Source organism: Sarcophilus harrisii, chromosome 2 (assembly GCF_902635505.1).
Source record: "Sarcophilus harrisii chromosome 2, mSarHar1.11, whole genome shotgun sequence".
NCBI lineage: Eukaryota > Metazoa > Chordata > Mammalia > Dasyuromorphia > Dasyuridae > Sarcophilus > Sarcophilus harrisii.
This window is the reverse complement of record NC_045427.1, coordinates 386,317,273-386,332,458: the sequence shown is the minus strand read 5'-3', so window position 1 is coordinate 386,332,458 and position 15,186 is coordinate 386,317,273. Positions and strand designations below refer to the sequence as shown.

Sequence of the window (15,186 nt, the reverse complement as noted above, 5' to 3'; positions counted from 1 at the left end):
GTCTGATCACTATTTCCCAAATTGTAACAAAACAGCATTGGGTGTCTTAGGGTGTAGCTGGTCATCCTATCAGATCTTCAAATGGAAATTGGATGATGATCTGTCATGGATTTCTGAGAAGGGTGATTCTTATCTTTCCATGGGAACGAAGTTATAATCAATGTGGCCAGTAAGACAACTGAATGGGGAGAGGTCACAATCATGCATGGAATGTAATAATGGTCAGCACTTGCTCCAGCAAGTAGTCTGGTATGTTTCTTAGCCAGTGAACCTGACTGGGAGAAAGGAGCAAACAACTCGGTCACTGCAAGCACTTGGGCAAAATCAACAAACACAGAATATCACTGAAAAAGACTTTAGAACAGACAATGCCATAGCTGAAAGTGACCTGTGAATGCAAAATGCCAGAGGTCATTTGTACAGAGAAAAGGAAATTTTGGATCTGAGACCTTTAATGAATTATTCAATCACATAACTAGTTATTGACAGAGGTGAGACTAGATCCAGATTCAGAATTTGTACTCTAGTGAATTGTCTGCTGACTCATTGAATAACTTCCCAATTCAAAGATTGCAAATTTTGTTCTATCTATTCATATGAAAGCATCTTTAAAAAATGGAAAAAGTAGCCAAGAGTTTGTAGTGATTCAGGAACAGTCCAGTGTGGCAGCAAAGAGATGGCTGGGATGACGTGATAGTTTATTCTTATCTTATTTTATGATGGACAATGACTCAGTATAACAAATCTTTCTCTGATCAGCCTGGTCTCTCTCTATATGATCCGTATCCTTTTAATCCCAGTGGGCATACCCACATTTTCTCCATCACTTAATGCAACCTAGTCAATCACAGTAGAAATGCAGAGCAGCTGCTGCTGAACTCTCCAGGGGCCATAGTTGCTGGAACCATGGAAAGTAAAATGGAAATATTTAACAAATTCAGTTCCTCATTCAGAAATTCTTATCTTCTCCTCAGGGAGGCAAGCTCTATATCTGATAAATACAGTCTTGTGAACAGACTTCAAATACAGTCACTTTTAAGGCAGAGGTGATTGCCCATCAAGTATGGTTGATAGAGACCAGAGCTCCATCACCAAATTCTGGCATTGGAAGGAACCTTGGAAGCCATATGGTCCCATACTTTCCTGAATAAAGATTCTGATCACCACACCTACAGGAAGCAGTTACCTAATTTTTGCTTTAATGTATTTCTTAGAGGAGAATCCAATGCCTTCAATGACAGCCTTTTCTACTTTTGGATAGTTCTAACTGTAAGAAAAGACTTCCTAACATTAATACTAAATCTGTCTCTCTGCAAATTTCATGCATTGATTCTGATTTTACCCTCTGGGGCCAAACTGAGTAAGTCCAATTCTTCTTCCACATAATGACAGCTCATCAGGTACTTGAACACAACTCTCATGTCCCAACTAAATCTCCAGGCTAAACATTATGAGTACCTCTGACTGATCTTCATCCATATCATTCAATGCTAAAAGAGCAACTGAGGATTACTTTTGTAAGGGGAACTAATTAATAGTGACATGAAAAATATATCTGCCAATTTTTTTCACAGTCAAAATCTCCAATCTCCTCCCAAATTTTTCCCCCAAATCTAAAGCCTGACCAATAACAATATTTGATATTCCACTACTATTTATTCATTCCTTTGTGTTATTCACACTTTTTCTATTTTATATTCTTAAAAAATATTCTCTATGAGAAAAGAAAGGTATTTAGTGTCCAGAACAAAAAAATCAACTTTACTCTGTTCTAATGAGTTTGTTTAAAATACTGTTTCCTGTTCTGGGCATCAGATTTTAGGGATATTAGTCAAAGAAATTAGAAGTGTTTTTTATGAGGAAAAGAAGGTGTGGAGAAATATTATGGATAACTTTCAAATAACTTAAAGGCTGATCTGGGAAAGGAGAATTCATTATTTTTCAATTGGTTTTAAAGCACAGAATTGAGACCAATAGGGGAAGGATTAGAAAGGCAGATTTTAATTCAATATAAGAACTTACTTCCTCACTTCCGAATAATAAGGGCTGTTAACAATAGAATTGAATTCTCAAGTGGAAGCTAGATGACCACTTACTGAGCATGTTGGAGAAGAGAATTAATGTATTGGGCAGGGCATCAGACTTAATGACCTCTGAGGTGTTTTCAGCTCTGAGATTTTTAAACATTTCAATAGCAGAACACGTGATAAGGTTTTACAGCTTATTATTTAACTTTTTCTCCCAAATTAAATCTATTAAGGCTGGAAGAAACAAACACACAACCCTTTGGCTAAATCATTTCTCTAACAATAGAGTTCTGGCATGTTCTTATTTGAATGAAATTCTATCTACATGTTGGTCTTTTATCCTGAAACCACATATTTGATCCCCTAGTGCAGTGGTATCCCACTTCCTTTTCCTCACCTGCTGTAGAGCTCTTTGGATGTCAATCCCTTGGCCCCAGGGCACAGCTGGGTTGGCCAAGCAGTCTCCAGCATTGCCCCTTCGGGAAATATCAATGCGCTGCTTCCTCAAGCTCTGGAAGGCCTCTGCCATCACTCTAACGCCATCATATGTCAGTGCCGAGGTATACTGGGAAAAAGAACACAATATTGTTATGTATATGTGGGGTTTGGATTGAGAAGGCTATTCTAATACACACTACATATCCAAGATTTAATTGAATTACAAGATTATAGATGTAGAGCTAGAAGAGACCCCAGAAGGCATATGGCTTGGCTATAACATTTTATAAAAGAACAAAAAAAAAGCCTAGGGATTTTAAATCCAGAATCTCTGACCCCAGGCCAATTCTCTTTCTACTGTACCACACTTTCCCCTGAGAACAATGCGTAGGTAATTAAAGAGATCAGAAAATCTTTTAAAGATTAGATTTTAAGAAATGGAAAGAACCTTAGTCCAATCCCATCCTATTTCAGGTAAGAAAATTGAAACAGTCAGAGGTGATTTGCACAATATACCTTATAAACAGCACAATCAATGTGATTTTAGCAGACAGGATACCAGAACTGGAAATTAGAAAGAGCTGGATTCAAATTTTTCTTCAATTTTCTTACAATGTTCTTTCTATTATAATATTTCCTATATAATATATAATACCTCTTAACTCACAAGTTGCCAATGAATAATTAGGACTTGATGATAATCTTCTTAATTTTTTTATTTTTGTGATAACCTTTTTACAAAAGTGAACTAAAAGAGTTAACAAAAGTTAACTCATGACAGACCTCTCTCTGATATAGCTTCACTCAAGATGAGAGATTTTTCCAGGCCCAATGGTTTTAGATTTGAAGGCTGAAACCTTTTTAAGGTTACAATGAAGATTGACAACCTCCTGTCTCACACTCAGAGACACTTACTTTCGGCTTCTTCCAATCAACTCGGGTATGATCACGAACATCATTGTTTTTCCACTGCTGTAAAATCTTGGCGGGGATTGTGTCAGTGTAGTTTACCAATTGGAAACCTGTCACATTGGCGCCACTCTCCTTAAACTTAGCCAGATCCATGTCCATAAAACCCTGTGGAAGGGGAGGAAAAGGAAAAAAAATACCCACAGGGTTAGAACATATGGTCACAGATTAACTGGTTCATTTAGTGATATTTTTAAAAAAATGTCAGAAGGGAAGGGGAAGGAGAGGGAAAAACTATGAATTAATCATATATTATGTCTAGAAGCATTTTGCAAATATTATCTCACTTGATCTTCACAATAATCTAGGGAGGTAGATATTACTATTATTTCTATAGTTGAGGAAACAGAGGGATGCACACATTAAGTTATTTGCTCAGGATCACAGTAAGAGCTGAAAAGAATCTTAGAACATTTAATGTTAAAATTGGAAAAACCTTTGAATATGCAATGTTTAGAGGCTTATGGGACTTTGGAATACATAGAAGACATGACAAAGTTTTGTGGTATAAAACATTTCGTTCTTTTTTAAGAATTAAACCTATCAAAGCTTGTAGAAGCAAATAGGCAATCTTTTGGCCACTGTGTTTCTCCAAAAATAGAGTTCCGGCATCCCATCTTTTACAGGAAGACTTTTCCAATCTATTTCAATGTTAGTGCCTCTCCTCTGTTAATTATTTCCTATTTATTTTGTATATAGCTTTCTTGTACATATTTGTTTAGAGATTGTCAGCCCCTTGAGGAAAGGATTGTGTTTTTACTTTTTGTATCTCTGTTGCTTAGCATAGTACCTAACACATTATAGGTATTTCAGCAATGTTCATTGATTGATTGTCAGAACTAATAACAAAGCCAGAACCGAGAATGACAAAAATGGAAGGGATTTTAGATCATATAAAAGAATTAGACTGGGGCTTTGGAATTTTGTGTTCTAATTCTGGTTCCGCTTCAGATTTGAGATATAACTTCTATTCATCTCTGTTTCTTCCTCTGTAAAACAAGGATGATGAACTCAGTGATTTCTAAAGTCTTTTCCAATTCTAACATTCTGTGAACTTATTTTTGGTTCCCTAGGAAATGTGGTTTTGTGATGAATGAGCTCCTCACATAACTGAATCAATACTGTCCTGTCTGACCTCTCGGAACCCACTCAGCATTTCACACCACCCAATGTGAGTAGTGAATGGGCCAAGCAGTATGATGTTTTGTGTAATATCTCCATTTAAACAAAATAGAACTGGCCCTAAGGGTTGAAGTCTATCAGGATTTATAGTTTAGAGATGAAAGGGACTCTTGAGATTATTAAGTCCTGTCCCCTGATTATACAGAGGAGGTAAATGAGTTTTAGAGGTGATTTTTCTGAAGGTCATAGTCCAGTAAACAGCACAGTAATATATATTTACACAAAGAATCTTTTCACAACTGCTTTCTTTTTATTTTGTCAGAACAGTCCTTAACTTTTACTCTTTTCTGGACTCATCTGAAAGTCTACTGAAGTCAATAGATCCTTTTTTAGAATAATGTTTTAAATGCATCAAATAAAATAAACTACATATGATTAAAAAATCCCAATTGTATTTAAAAACAATTATTAAGAAATTATCCTAGGGAGGTGGAACTAAGATGACAGAGAAGAAGGCAGTGACTCATTTAAGCTCTCCCCCAAACCCTTTTAAATACCTTTAAATAATGTCATAAAACAATTCCTGGGGCAGCAGAACCAACAAAAGGATGAAATAATTTTCTAGTCAAAGAAAATATAGAACATCACCCTGTCACACAATAGTGAGAGTGGAGCATAATCCAGCACAGGTTTCATGGTGTAGACTGGGCCATAGCAAGCCAGGAGCAGGCCTTGGGAACCACTGAATCAGTAGTGACAGCAGCTGCTTCTGGAGCTCTCAGTCCACAGATGCCAAAGAGGTATAATAACTACCCAGAAGGAGATTAGAGAAGATTAGAGATTCATGCTTTTAGAGGCAGAAACTCTGTTGCTTTACCCATAGTCAGATCTGAGTTGTGGTCCTAGATAATGGTACCAGACTAAGGAAGAACAATAACACACAAGAGCTTCTGCAGTTGGATAAAGATCCACAACTACATTTCCAGGGCAGAAAAAGAGTGCTTATTCATAGAACAGAGCAGCAGCCTTAGATAATAATACCCCAGAAAAACTTAGAAGTCCTTAGAAGTAACTCTGGTGCTTGCTTTGGCAGCACATATATTAAAATTAGAATGATACCAAGAGATTAGCATGATCCTGTGCAAGGATTACATGCAAATTCATGAAGCTTTTTATGTTTTTTTGACTTCTTAAAACACAATAAACAATGTGTTAAAAAAAAAAGAAGTAGCTCTGAAAATGGCTATGTAAAACCCCTAAAGTTTGGAACTGTGTGACCTCCACATTGCAATCAGAGCCCTACATTAATAAAGAGTTAAAAGTCAAGTAACAGTCTAAGAAAATGAACAAACAACAGAAAAAATTTCTGAACATATAGCTACTATGGTGACAAGGAAGATCAAAACCAGAAGATAACAAAGTCAAAGCTCCTTCATTCAAAGCCTCGAAGCAAAATATGAATTTGTCTCAGAACATGAAAGAGCTCAAAAATGATTTTGCAAATCAAGTAAAAGAGATAGAGAAAAAAATTGGGAAAGGAAATTAGAGTGATATAAAAAAATCATGAAAAAAGTAGTCAAGAGGTTTGTAAAGGAGGAACAAAAATACTGAAGAAAAACAACACCTTAAAAGCAGAATAGGCTAAATGGTAAAAGTGTACAAAAAACCAATGAAGAGAAGAATGTTCTAAAAAGTAAAATTGGCCAAAATGAAAAATAGGCACAAAAAATGTAAAAAGGAAAAAATAGACTTTAAAAAGTGGAATTAGACAAATGAAAAATAGATACAAAAGCTCACTGAAGAAAATAATTCCTTAAAAATTAGAATTGAGCAAATGGAAGGTAATAACTTTATGAGAAATTAATAATAAAACAAAATAAAAAGAATGGACAAGTAGTAGAGAATGTGAAACATCTTACTGGAAAACAAAACCCAATTAACCTGGAGAATATATCCAATATATTTTTTGGTTCCTCAGAAGACACATTCAATAAATTATCAAGGAAAATTGTCCTGACATTCTAGAAAGAGAGGGTAAAATAGAATTGGAAAGACTCTACCAATCACTTCCTGAAAGATATCCCCAAATGAAAATTCCAGTGCCCCTAGATCTAGGAGAATATATTGCAAGCAGAAACAGAAAGAAACTAGAGAGAAACAATTCAAGTTTCATAGAACCACAGACAGGAATACATAGGATTTAGTAGTTTCTACATTAAAGGATAAGAGGGCTTAGAATATGATATTCTGAAAGACAAAAGAACTAGGATTACAACCAAGAATCATCTATTCAGCAAAAATGAGTACAATTCTTCAGGGAGAAAATGGAAATTCAAAGGAATAGAAGACCTTCAAGCCTTCCTAATGACGACCAGACTGAATAGATAATTTGACTTTCAAATACAAGACATAAAAGGGTAAACAGGAAAGGGAAATCCTAAGGGACTTAATAATATTAACTGTTTACACTCCTATAAGGAAGATCATACTTGTAACTCAAAAACTTTCTCAGTATTAGGACAGTTAGGAGTATATATAGATAGGGGCACTGGTGTATATTGAATATGAAGGGATTATATCTCAAAAATAAAATTAAGGGATAAGAGACTAATGTACTGGGAGAAAGGAAAGGGAAAAGTTTTTTTTTTATTTATTTAATAGCCTTTTATTTACAGGATATATGCATGGGTAACTTTACAGCATTAACAATTGCCAAACCTCTTGTTCCAATTTTTCACCTCTTACCCCCCCACCCCCTCCCCTAGATGGCAGGATGACCAGTAGATGTTAAATATATTAAAATATAAATTAGATACACAATAAGTATACATGACCAAAACGTTATTTTGCTGTACAAAAAGAATCAGACTCTGAAATATTGTACAATTAGCTTGTGAAGGAAATCAAAAATGCAGGTGTGCATAAATATAGGGATTGGGAATTCAATGTAATGGTTTTTAGTCATCTCCCAGAGTTCTTTTTCTGGGCATAGCTGGTTCAGTTCATTACTGCTCCATTAGAAATTATTTGGTTGATCTCGTTGCTGAGGATGGCCTGGTCCATCAGAACTGGTCATCATATAGTATTGTTGTTGAAGTATATAATGAGCTCCTGGTCCTACTCATTTCACTCAGCATCAGTTCGTGTAAGTCTCTCCAGGCCTTTCTGAAATCATCCTGTTGGTCATTTCTTACAGAACAGTAATATTCCATAATATTCATATACCACAATTTATTCAGCCATTCTCCAACTGATGGACATCCATTCAGTTTCCAGTTTCTAGCCACTACAAAAAGGGCTGCCACAAACATTCGTGCACATACAGGTCCCTTTCCCTTCTTTATAATCTCTTTGGGATATAATCCCAGTAGTAACACTGCTGGATCAAAGGGTATGCACAGTTTGATAACTTTTTGAGCATAATTCCAAACTACTCTCCAAAATTGTTAGATTCGTTCACAACTCCACCAACAATGCATCAATGTCCCAGTTTTCCCGCATCCCCTCCAACAATCATCATTATTTTTTCCTGTCATCTTAGCCAATCTGACAGGTGTGTAGTGGTATCTTAGAGTTGTCTTAATTTGCATTTCTCTGATTAATAATGACTTGGAGCATCTTTTCATATGACTAGAAATAGTTTCAATTTCTTCATCTGAGAATTGTCTGTTCATATCCTTTGACCATTTTTCAATTGGGGAATGGCTTGATTTTTTATAAATTAGAGTTAATTCTCTATATATTTTGGAAATGAGGCCTTTATCAGAACCTTTGACTGTAAAAATATTTTCCCAGTTTATTGCTTCCCTTCTAATCTTGTCTGCATTAGTTTTGTTTGTACAAAAACTTTTCAGTTTGGTATAATCGAAATTTTCTATTTTGTGATCAGTAATGATCTCTAGTTCTGCTTTGGTCATAAAGACCTTCCCCTAAGGAAAGGGAAAAGTAGAATGGAGTAAATTATGTTACATATAACAGAAAAGAGAAAGCTTTTACAGTAAAGGGTAAGAGGGAAGAGATGAGGATGAGTTAGTGAACCTTATTTTAATCAATAACATACACACTCAATCTGTCACTTTATGTTATAGTAAGAGGGAAAAGGGATAGGAAAGGTGGAGGTGATAGGAAGGAGGGCAAATTGGGGCAGGGGGTATCAGAAGCAAAACACTTTTGAGGATGGATAGAATTAAAGGGAAAATAACAGAATAAACCAGGGATGGGAAGAATATGATGGAGGGAAATACAGTTAGTGCGGAAAGAGTTATCAAAATATTAAAAAAAAGTTTACAGACTTCAGGTCAATAATTTCTCCAAGTCTAGAAGCCCATTAAACTCCAAGGAGCCTTTGGAGTCAACACACACACACAAACACAGACACAGACACACACACACATCCCTTTATCACTTAGCTAGATGGTACAACAGATACAATGCTAGACTTGGACTCAAGAAGATCTGAGTGTAAATTCAGGCATTTGCTAAGTGTGTAGTCCCTGGGCAAATTATCTCACCTTTGTCTGTCTTGATTTCCTCATCTGTAAAATAGAAAATAAGGAGAACCTACTTTCTACAAGTTGTTGTAAGGATAAAATATAATGATATTTATAAAGCACTTTGCAAAGCTTAAAGTATTATATAAATGCTAGCATATTAAATGTATTGAGCATAAGTTTGATCTTGGAATTGTCAATTTGACTAGCCTTGGGTAAAGTCACAGAAATACTAAAGAAATAACATGACAAATCAAAACTGCTAAGTCAACAAAAATTCTGGGTTCAAATTTTAACTGTACCATTAAACATCTATATGACTTCAGACACATTTCTCTTCATCTTGAAATCTCTTTAGCATAAAGGGTTTAGGATAAAAGCCAGAATTCTTTTTTTTCTCTGAAAAAATATTTTTATTGTAGCTTTTTATTGACAGAACATATGCATGGGTAAAATTTTCAACATTGTCCCTTACAATCACTTCTGTTCCAACTTTTCCCTTCCTTCCCTCTACTCCCTCTCCTAGATGGTATGTTAAACATGTTAAAGTATATCTTAAATACAATATATGTGTACATATTTATGCAGTTCTCTTGTCGCATAAGAAAAATCAGATTTAGAATGGTAAAAATAAACTGGGAAGAAAAACAAAAATGCAAACAGTCCACATTCCTTTCCCAGTGTTCTTTATCTGGATGTAGCTGGTTCTGTTCATCACTGATCAATTGGAACTGAATTGGATCTTCTCATTGTCAAAGATATCCACTGCCATCAGAATTGATCCTCATATAATATTGTTGTTAAAGTGTATAACGATCTCCTGGTCCTGCTCATTTCACTTAGCATCAGTTCATGTAAGTCTCTCCACGCTTCTCTGTATTCATCTTGCTGGTCATTTCTTACAGAACAATAATATTCTATAACATTCATATACCACAATTTAACCAGCCATTCTCCAATTGATGGGTATCCAATCAATTTCCAGTTTCTAGGCACCATGAAAAGGGCTGCCACAAACATTTGGGCACATACAGGTCCCTTTCTTTTAAAAGCAAGAATTCTTAACCAGTAGCTTTGTGAACTTAAAAAAATGATAAACTATATTTTAATATGATCCATTTTCTTTGAAATCCTAATTATTTATTTCCATTGATATAATGACAACTCATCCATAACTTATGGTATAAAAATGGACTGAGAGATTTCCCAGGGTCACATAGCCAGTATTTGTAAAAGAGAGGTAGGACAAAAACGCTGGGAATAGATTTTTTTTCCTGGCTCAAGAGGGAGATAGCTGTAGTTATAGGGATTAAAATCATATTCCATAGGTGTCAGTGGGAGCCAGAAGGAATCCCTCACCTGGACTCCTTTCAGCCTTGTCTCATTCTTTCCCATAGCTAGTTTTATTGTGAAATGGAAAACGAATGTGCTCTGGCACTCCAGGGATCCAAGAAAAGCTATTGCTACTCTTTCCACTTGGATGCAGCTGCTAAAAAGGATGGCAAGGAAGTGGGGCAGGGTTACCAAAATTGAAAGAGTCCTCACCAAGGCAACATTGCCATTAAATACAGTAATTGATTTGACCAGGGCTATAAATGACCTTAATTGCATAGAATAAAATTTGCTCTTAATCCTTGAGCTATCACTGACCCTGTTTCTATCTACCCAAATGGAAGCTTTTTTTTTTTTTTGGCTGGGATCCAAGAGGACTTTAGGATAAACTATAATCCTCTTTTCTGCTTTCAAGGCTCTTCATAACCTGTCTCTTCTGTCTTCCCAGTTTTTCTTATACTCTTCCTATCTCTCCTTTACCCTTCTTTGCCCAACTTATACAACATATTCCTTGATCCAATAATACTTGACTCCTCAATGTTCCTAAGATTAAGACACATCTCTTGATTCTAAGCATTCTCACCTCCCTCTTTCCTGGATTGCTCATTCTCTTTATCTCTTCCTTTTAGTTTCCTTCAAGTTTTGTTATCTGCTCTTTCTTTCCTTCTTTCCTTCCTTCCTTCCTTCCTTCCTTCCTTCCTTCCTTCCTTCCTTCCTTCCTTCCTTCCTTCTTTCCTTCTTTCTTTTCTCTCTTTTCTCTCTCTCTCTCTCTCTCTCTCTCTCTCTCTCTCTCTCTCTCTCGCAATTGGGGTTAAGTGACTTGCCCAGGGTCACACAGCTAAGAAGTATTAAATGTCTGAGATCAAATTTGAATTCAGATCCTCCTGACTTCAGGGCCGGTACTCTATCCACTGCACCAGCTAGCTGTCTCCTTCCCCCCCTCCATCTTTTACAGGAAGCCCTTCACTATCTCTTAATTCCAGTGCCTTCCCTCTATTGATTATTTCTATTTTGTACTGTATATAGCTTGTTCAAACATGGCTATTTGCATGCCATCTCTCTATTATTCTCTGAACTCTTTGATAGCCTGCCTGTCTTTTACCTTTGTTTGTATCTCCAGTGCTTAGCATGATGCATGTCACACAATAAATGTTATTGATTAATTTTTGTTGATCTGCCAAAGACTCTATATATGAATGGAGTTGAAAGTAAACCTAACCTATAGCGCTGATGATCATAATGATAAAAATGTGCTCAGCAGCTCTGTCCACATGGTCTGTAAGTATACTTAGTTCATACTTGAGCTAAGTAAAAAAGCACAAATTAATATCCAACTGAGAACTGGTTTTCTAGCTTTTAATATTCTCAGAGGAAAGTCTTAAGAACCTAAAGTCAACTTAGTGGTCACTGTTCTATTTGACTTGTCTTAGAAGAAACCCAAATTTGCATTAATAATAAATATAGATTCTACTTCCATTTCTGTCACCATATTTGCTGGTGACTCTTAGCAAGTCACTTAAGCTCCCTAGGTCTGAATTTCCTTATTTGCAAAATGAAAAGACTAGAAATATGATCTTTAAAATCTCTTCACATTTCACTGTTAATGCTAACTTCAAAATTACTGACACTGAAATTAATCCCTTTAGTAAGGGCCTCTCTTCCTACTTGAAAGGGGCAAGATTCTACATATGGAATGTAACTGTAAATTTGGCATTTCTGGCTAATAATACATTCAATTTACATAGTGTCCCCAAATCCTAGTAAGCTTTTAAAGTTTTTGCAATATCCTGCTATTTCACGACTTACCAAAGATAAAAAGAGCTCAAAACTGAATTAGAATATCATTCTGGATTCTATTTGGTCAATCTTTCAATGCTTTCAGTGATCTCAAACTGATCCTTATTTGATATTCCCTGAATTTTACATTTCATCTCTATTCTGCATGAATTTTTGTGCATGATGGCATAAATCATCCTTTACTCTTAGCATGCGTTTATTTCTTCCTTTCTTTGGCTCTACATCTCATAATCTTCTCTTTTTTAAAAAAATCAATCCAGGTATGGCCTTTTCCTTAAAGCAGTCACTGATTTTTCCTCCCTTCTCCCTAGACTTATATATGTATAATGGAGATAAGCAGGACAACCTTGCCTGATGTGCATTGCTGATGGAATACAGATGAGCGTCTCTGGAAACTTTTATGGACACATATATTTAATGCTAAAGAATTTAGGGATAATGACAATTTCTTGGTTGGTTGGTCGGAATGGATGGAAAGAGGGGGAAGAAGTTGTATCAAAGAATTGATCACTGAATGAGAGGGGGGAGGGCTTATATATATGTGTTTATAAGTTTTTGTATGTTGATAGCATTTCTTTGTGGTAGAGGAAATAAATAGCTGTCTTATACCTGATCTACTCTGTGCATTTAATAACTTTGTAGAAGGGATTCTGACAATGCCTTCAGGGAGAACCTAGCCTATGGCTATACCTAAACCTCAGGTGATCTTCAGTGCTCTGGAGTAGGGGTGAAAGATTTAAAGAGTCAGAGTCAGTAAGAAAAAAGCCAGCTTTTCCTAGGATTGAATCTAACTTGTGAGCTGAGAACTGGGGCCCCTCAGTAGAACAGGCCTTTGTTTCAAATATACATATCGTGAAAGGTAGTTTGTTGCAGCAGTAGAATGCTTGACTTGCAATCAAAACCTCAAGCAACTCTTAATATATCAAATAAGTTAAAGATAGGCTTTTGTATCTCCTGGTGGAGAGATTTCCAACATCAAAGAAATCAAAGATGTTTGATGTACTAATGTACATGTCAAATACTCTAGTAGGATGAAAATTCTTTGAGAATAGGGGCTATTTCATTTTTGGCTTTGCATTTTTGGTGCCTCATATAGTTCCTGGATGGAAGCATTCAACAGACATCAACTGAATCGAATGAGACCTATTACAAAAGTGCATTTTAGTGTCAAAATGTTTCCAATGGTGTTATTGTGAATCAATATTAGAATTAAAATTCTAGATGAATCAAAGGGTGATGAAGGGCTTGAAGTTGATAGGTAATAATAAACTGCTCATGGGAAACAGAATAAAAGATAATATTGTGGCTATATATATATATATATATAGTGTATATAATGTACCTAGAGTGAGTGATAACAGATGGAACAAACATCACTATACCCAGAAGGTTTTCAGTGTTTTGGGCAGTTACTTTACAGAGAATTTATGGGACGACACAGACAAAATTTCTAGTGGATGAGAAAGTGTAGAATATGTGCTAGTGAAGGTTAACATTCATTGGATCTTTTGAAAAAAACTCACATTTAAATTTTCAGAGTCCTGTTTTTTTTTTTTACTATGTTCCTATGAAGTTTATAAATCAAATATACAAATGAAGAAAAAGATGCTCAGAGTAGCTAGCGCTTGGCCAAGATCATAGAAGTAGTGAATGTTTTAGCTAGGACTTAAACCCCGCTTTTCTCATTTCTAAGTCCAATGCTATTGTCACTATGCTACACTATCTCATGAAAAAAAGATTAAATAAAAACAGAGTTGCATTATTCTTATCACAGGCTACCTAGAACTATATTAAGATAGTCATAAACCTTTACCAAAGTATATCCCAATGAAACTCTTCCTGTTTGCTTTGCTTGGTGGTAGTGGTGAGGTAGTCTCTAAGTAAACTCTGCAATGCTGATGTGGCCTTTGAAACTGTAATTTGTACACAACTAGAATGGCCAAGAAGACCATGTTCTAAGCAGAGAGCTGATGATAATCATTTAAAGGTTATTAAACCTTGAAATAGGAAGTTATTTGAAATTTCTTTTTAAAAAGTTGAGGTATACAGATTTATAAACCATTGCTTTTGCTATTCTTTTTATTTTTTAAATTAATTTTTATTCATATATTTTTGAGGCAACTGGGGTTAAATGATTTTGCCCAGGGTCACACAGCTAGAAATTATCAAATGTCTGAGGCTGGATTTGAGTTCAAGTCCTCCTGACTCCAAAGGCTGGAGTTTTATTCATTGTACCATCTAGCTGCCCCTAAACTCTTTTATAGTTGGAGATACTTAATCCCAAAGAGGGAAGATGTCTAAGGTCATATAGCACATCAGGGGAAGATTCCACATTTAAATCTAGGTCTCTAAGTACTCTTTCTCTTATATCATAGCAGTTCCTATTTGGGTAGTAGTTTATGTATTTTGACAATGTCAGGTTCGAGTTACATAAGTGGCCTAAAGTGTTTGGAGTTTGACAGGGTTTTCATTATTTGCAAAGAAGCAGATTTCCTCATATAAGCTGTCATTTAATATACTATTATCACTTGATTCTCTTGTAATGATAGGGGTTAGTTTAGTTTTGTTTTATTTGGTCACAGAAGGAAGAAATAGGATTAATGGGAAGAAACTATAGGGAAAATGCTTTCAGCTCAACATAAGAAATTCCTATGATATTGGGATAAGTTATATCAAAATATTTTCAGTTCCTAGTATTCTTCAAAAGAGGTTAGGGATTCAAGATGCAGAATGAGACTCTTTTTGGACAGAGTTAATGTGGGAATTTGTTATTATACATATTTGTTAAAAGGATTATGTTTTTCTTTATTTTCAAAGGAGAGGAAGAAAGAAAATAAATACTTGTTGTTTCCAAAGTAAAAGAAATCCATTAAAAAAAGAAGATCCTATAAATCTATTCATTAGGGATGTGGCAGAGAGGATTTCTGTATTAGGCAGGAGGTTGGACTTGACCTTTGAAATTTGCTCCATCTCTGCAATTTGTGATTCTAGGAGAAATGGTCTTAATAGCA

The 15,186-nt window shown here is 35.5% G+C and overlaps 1 protein-coding gene and 1 non-coding gene across 3 annotated transcripts in view; one reads left to right on the top strand and one right to left on the bottom strand.

Moving 5' to 3' along the window:
• GRIA1 (glutamate ionotropic receptor AMPA type subunit 1) overlaps nucleotides 1-15,186 on the bottom strand; it is a 343,445-nt gene that overhangs the window by 137,852 nt on the left and 190,407 nt on the right. For both annotated transcript variants that reach the window (XM_031953566.1, XM_031953564.1), the window contains exons 6-7: nucleotides 3,381-3,542; nucleotides 2,425-2,592 (exon numbers count right to left, since the gene is read on the bottom strand). In XM_031953566.1, the coding sequence (XP_031809426.1) occupies nucleotides 2,425-2,592; nucleotides 3,381-3,542 (330 nt within the window). The remainder of the gene's footprint in view (nucleotides 1-2,424; nucleotides 2,593-3,380; nucleotides 3,543-15,186) is intronic.
• LOC111718917 lies at nucleotides 5,634-5,738 on the top strand. The gene has a single exon (XR_002769292.1). It is a non-coding gene; the product is annotated as a U6 spliceosomal RNA (small nuclear RNA).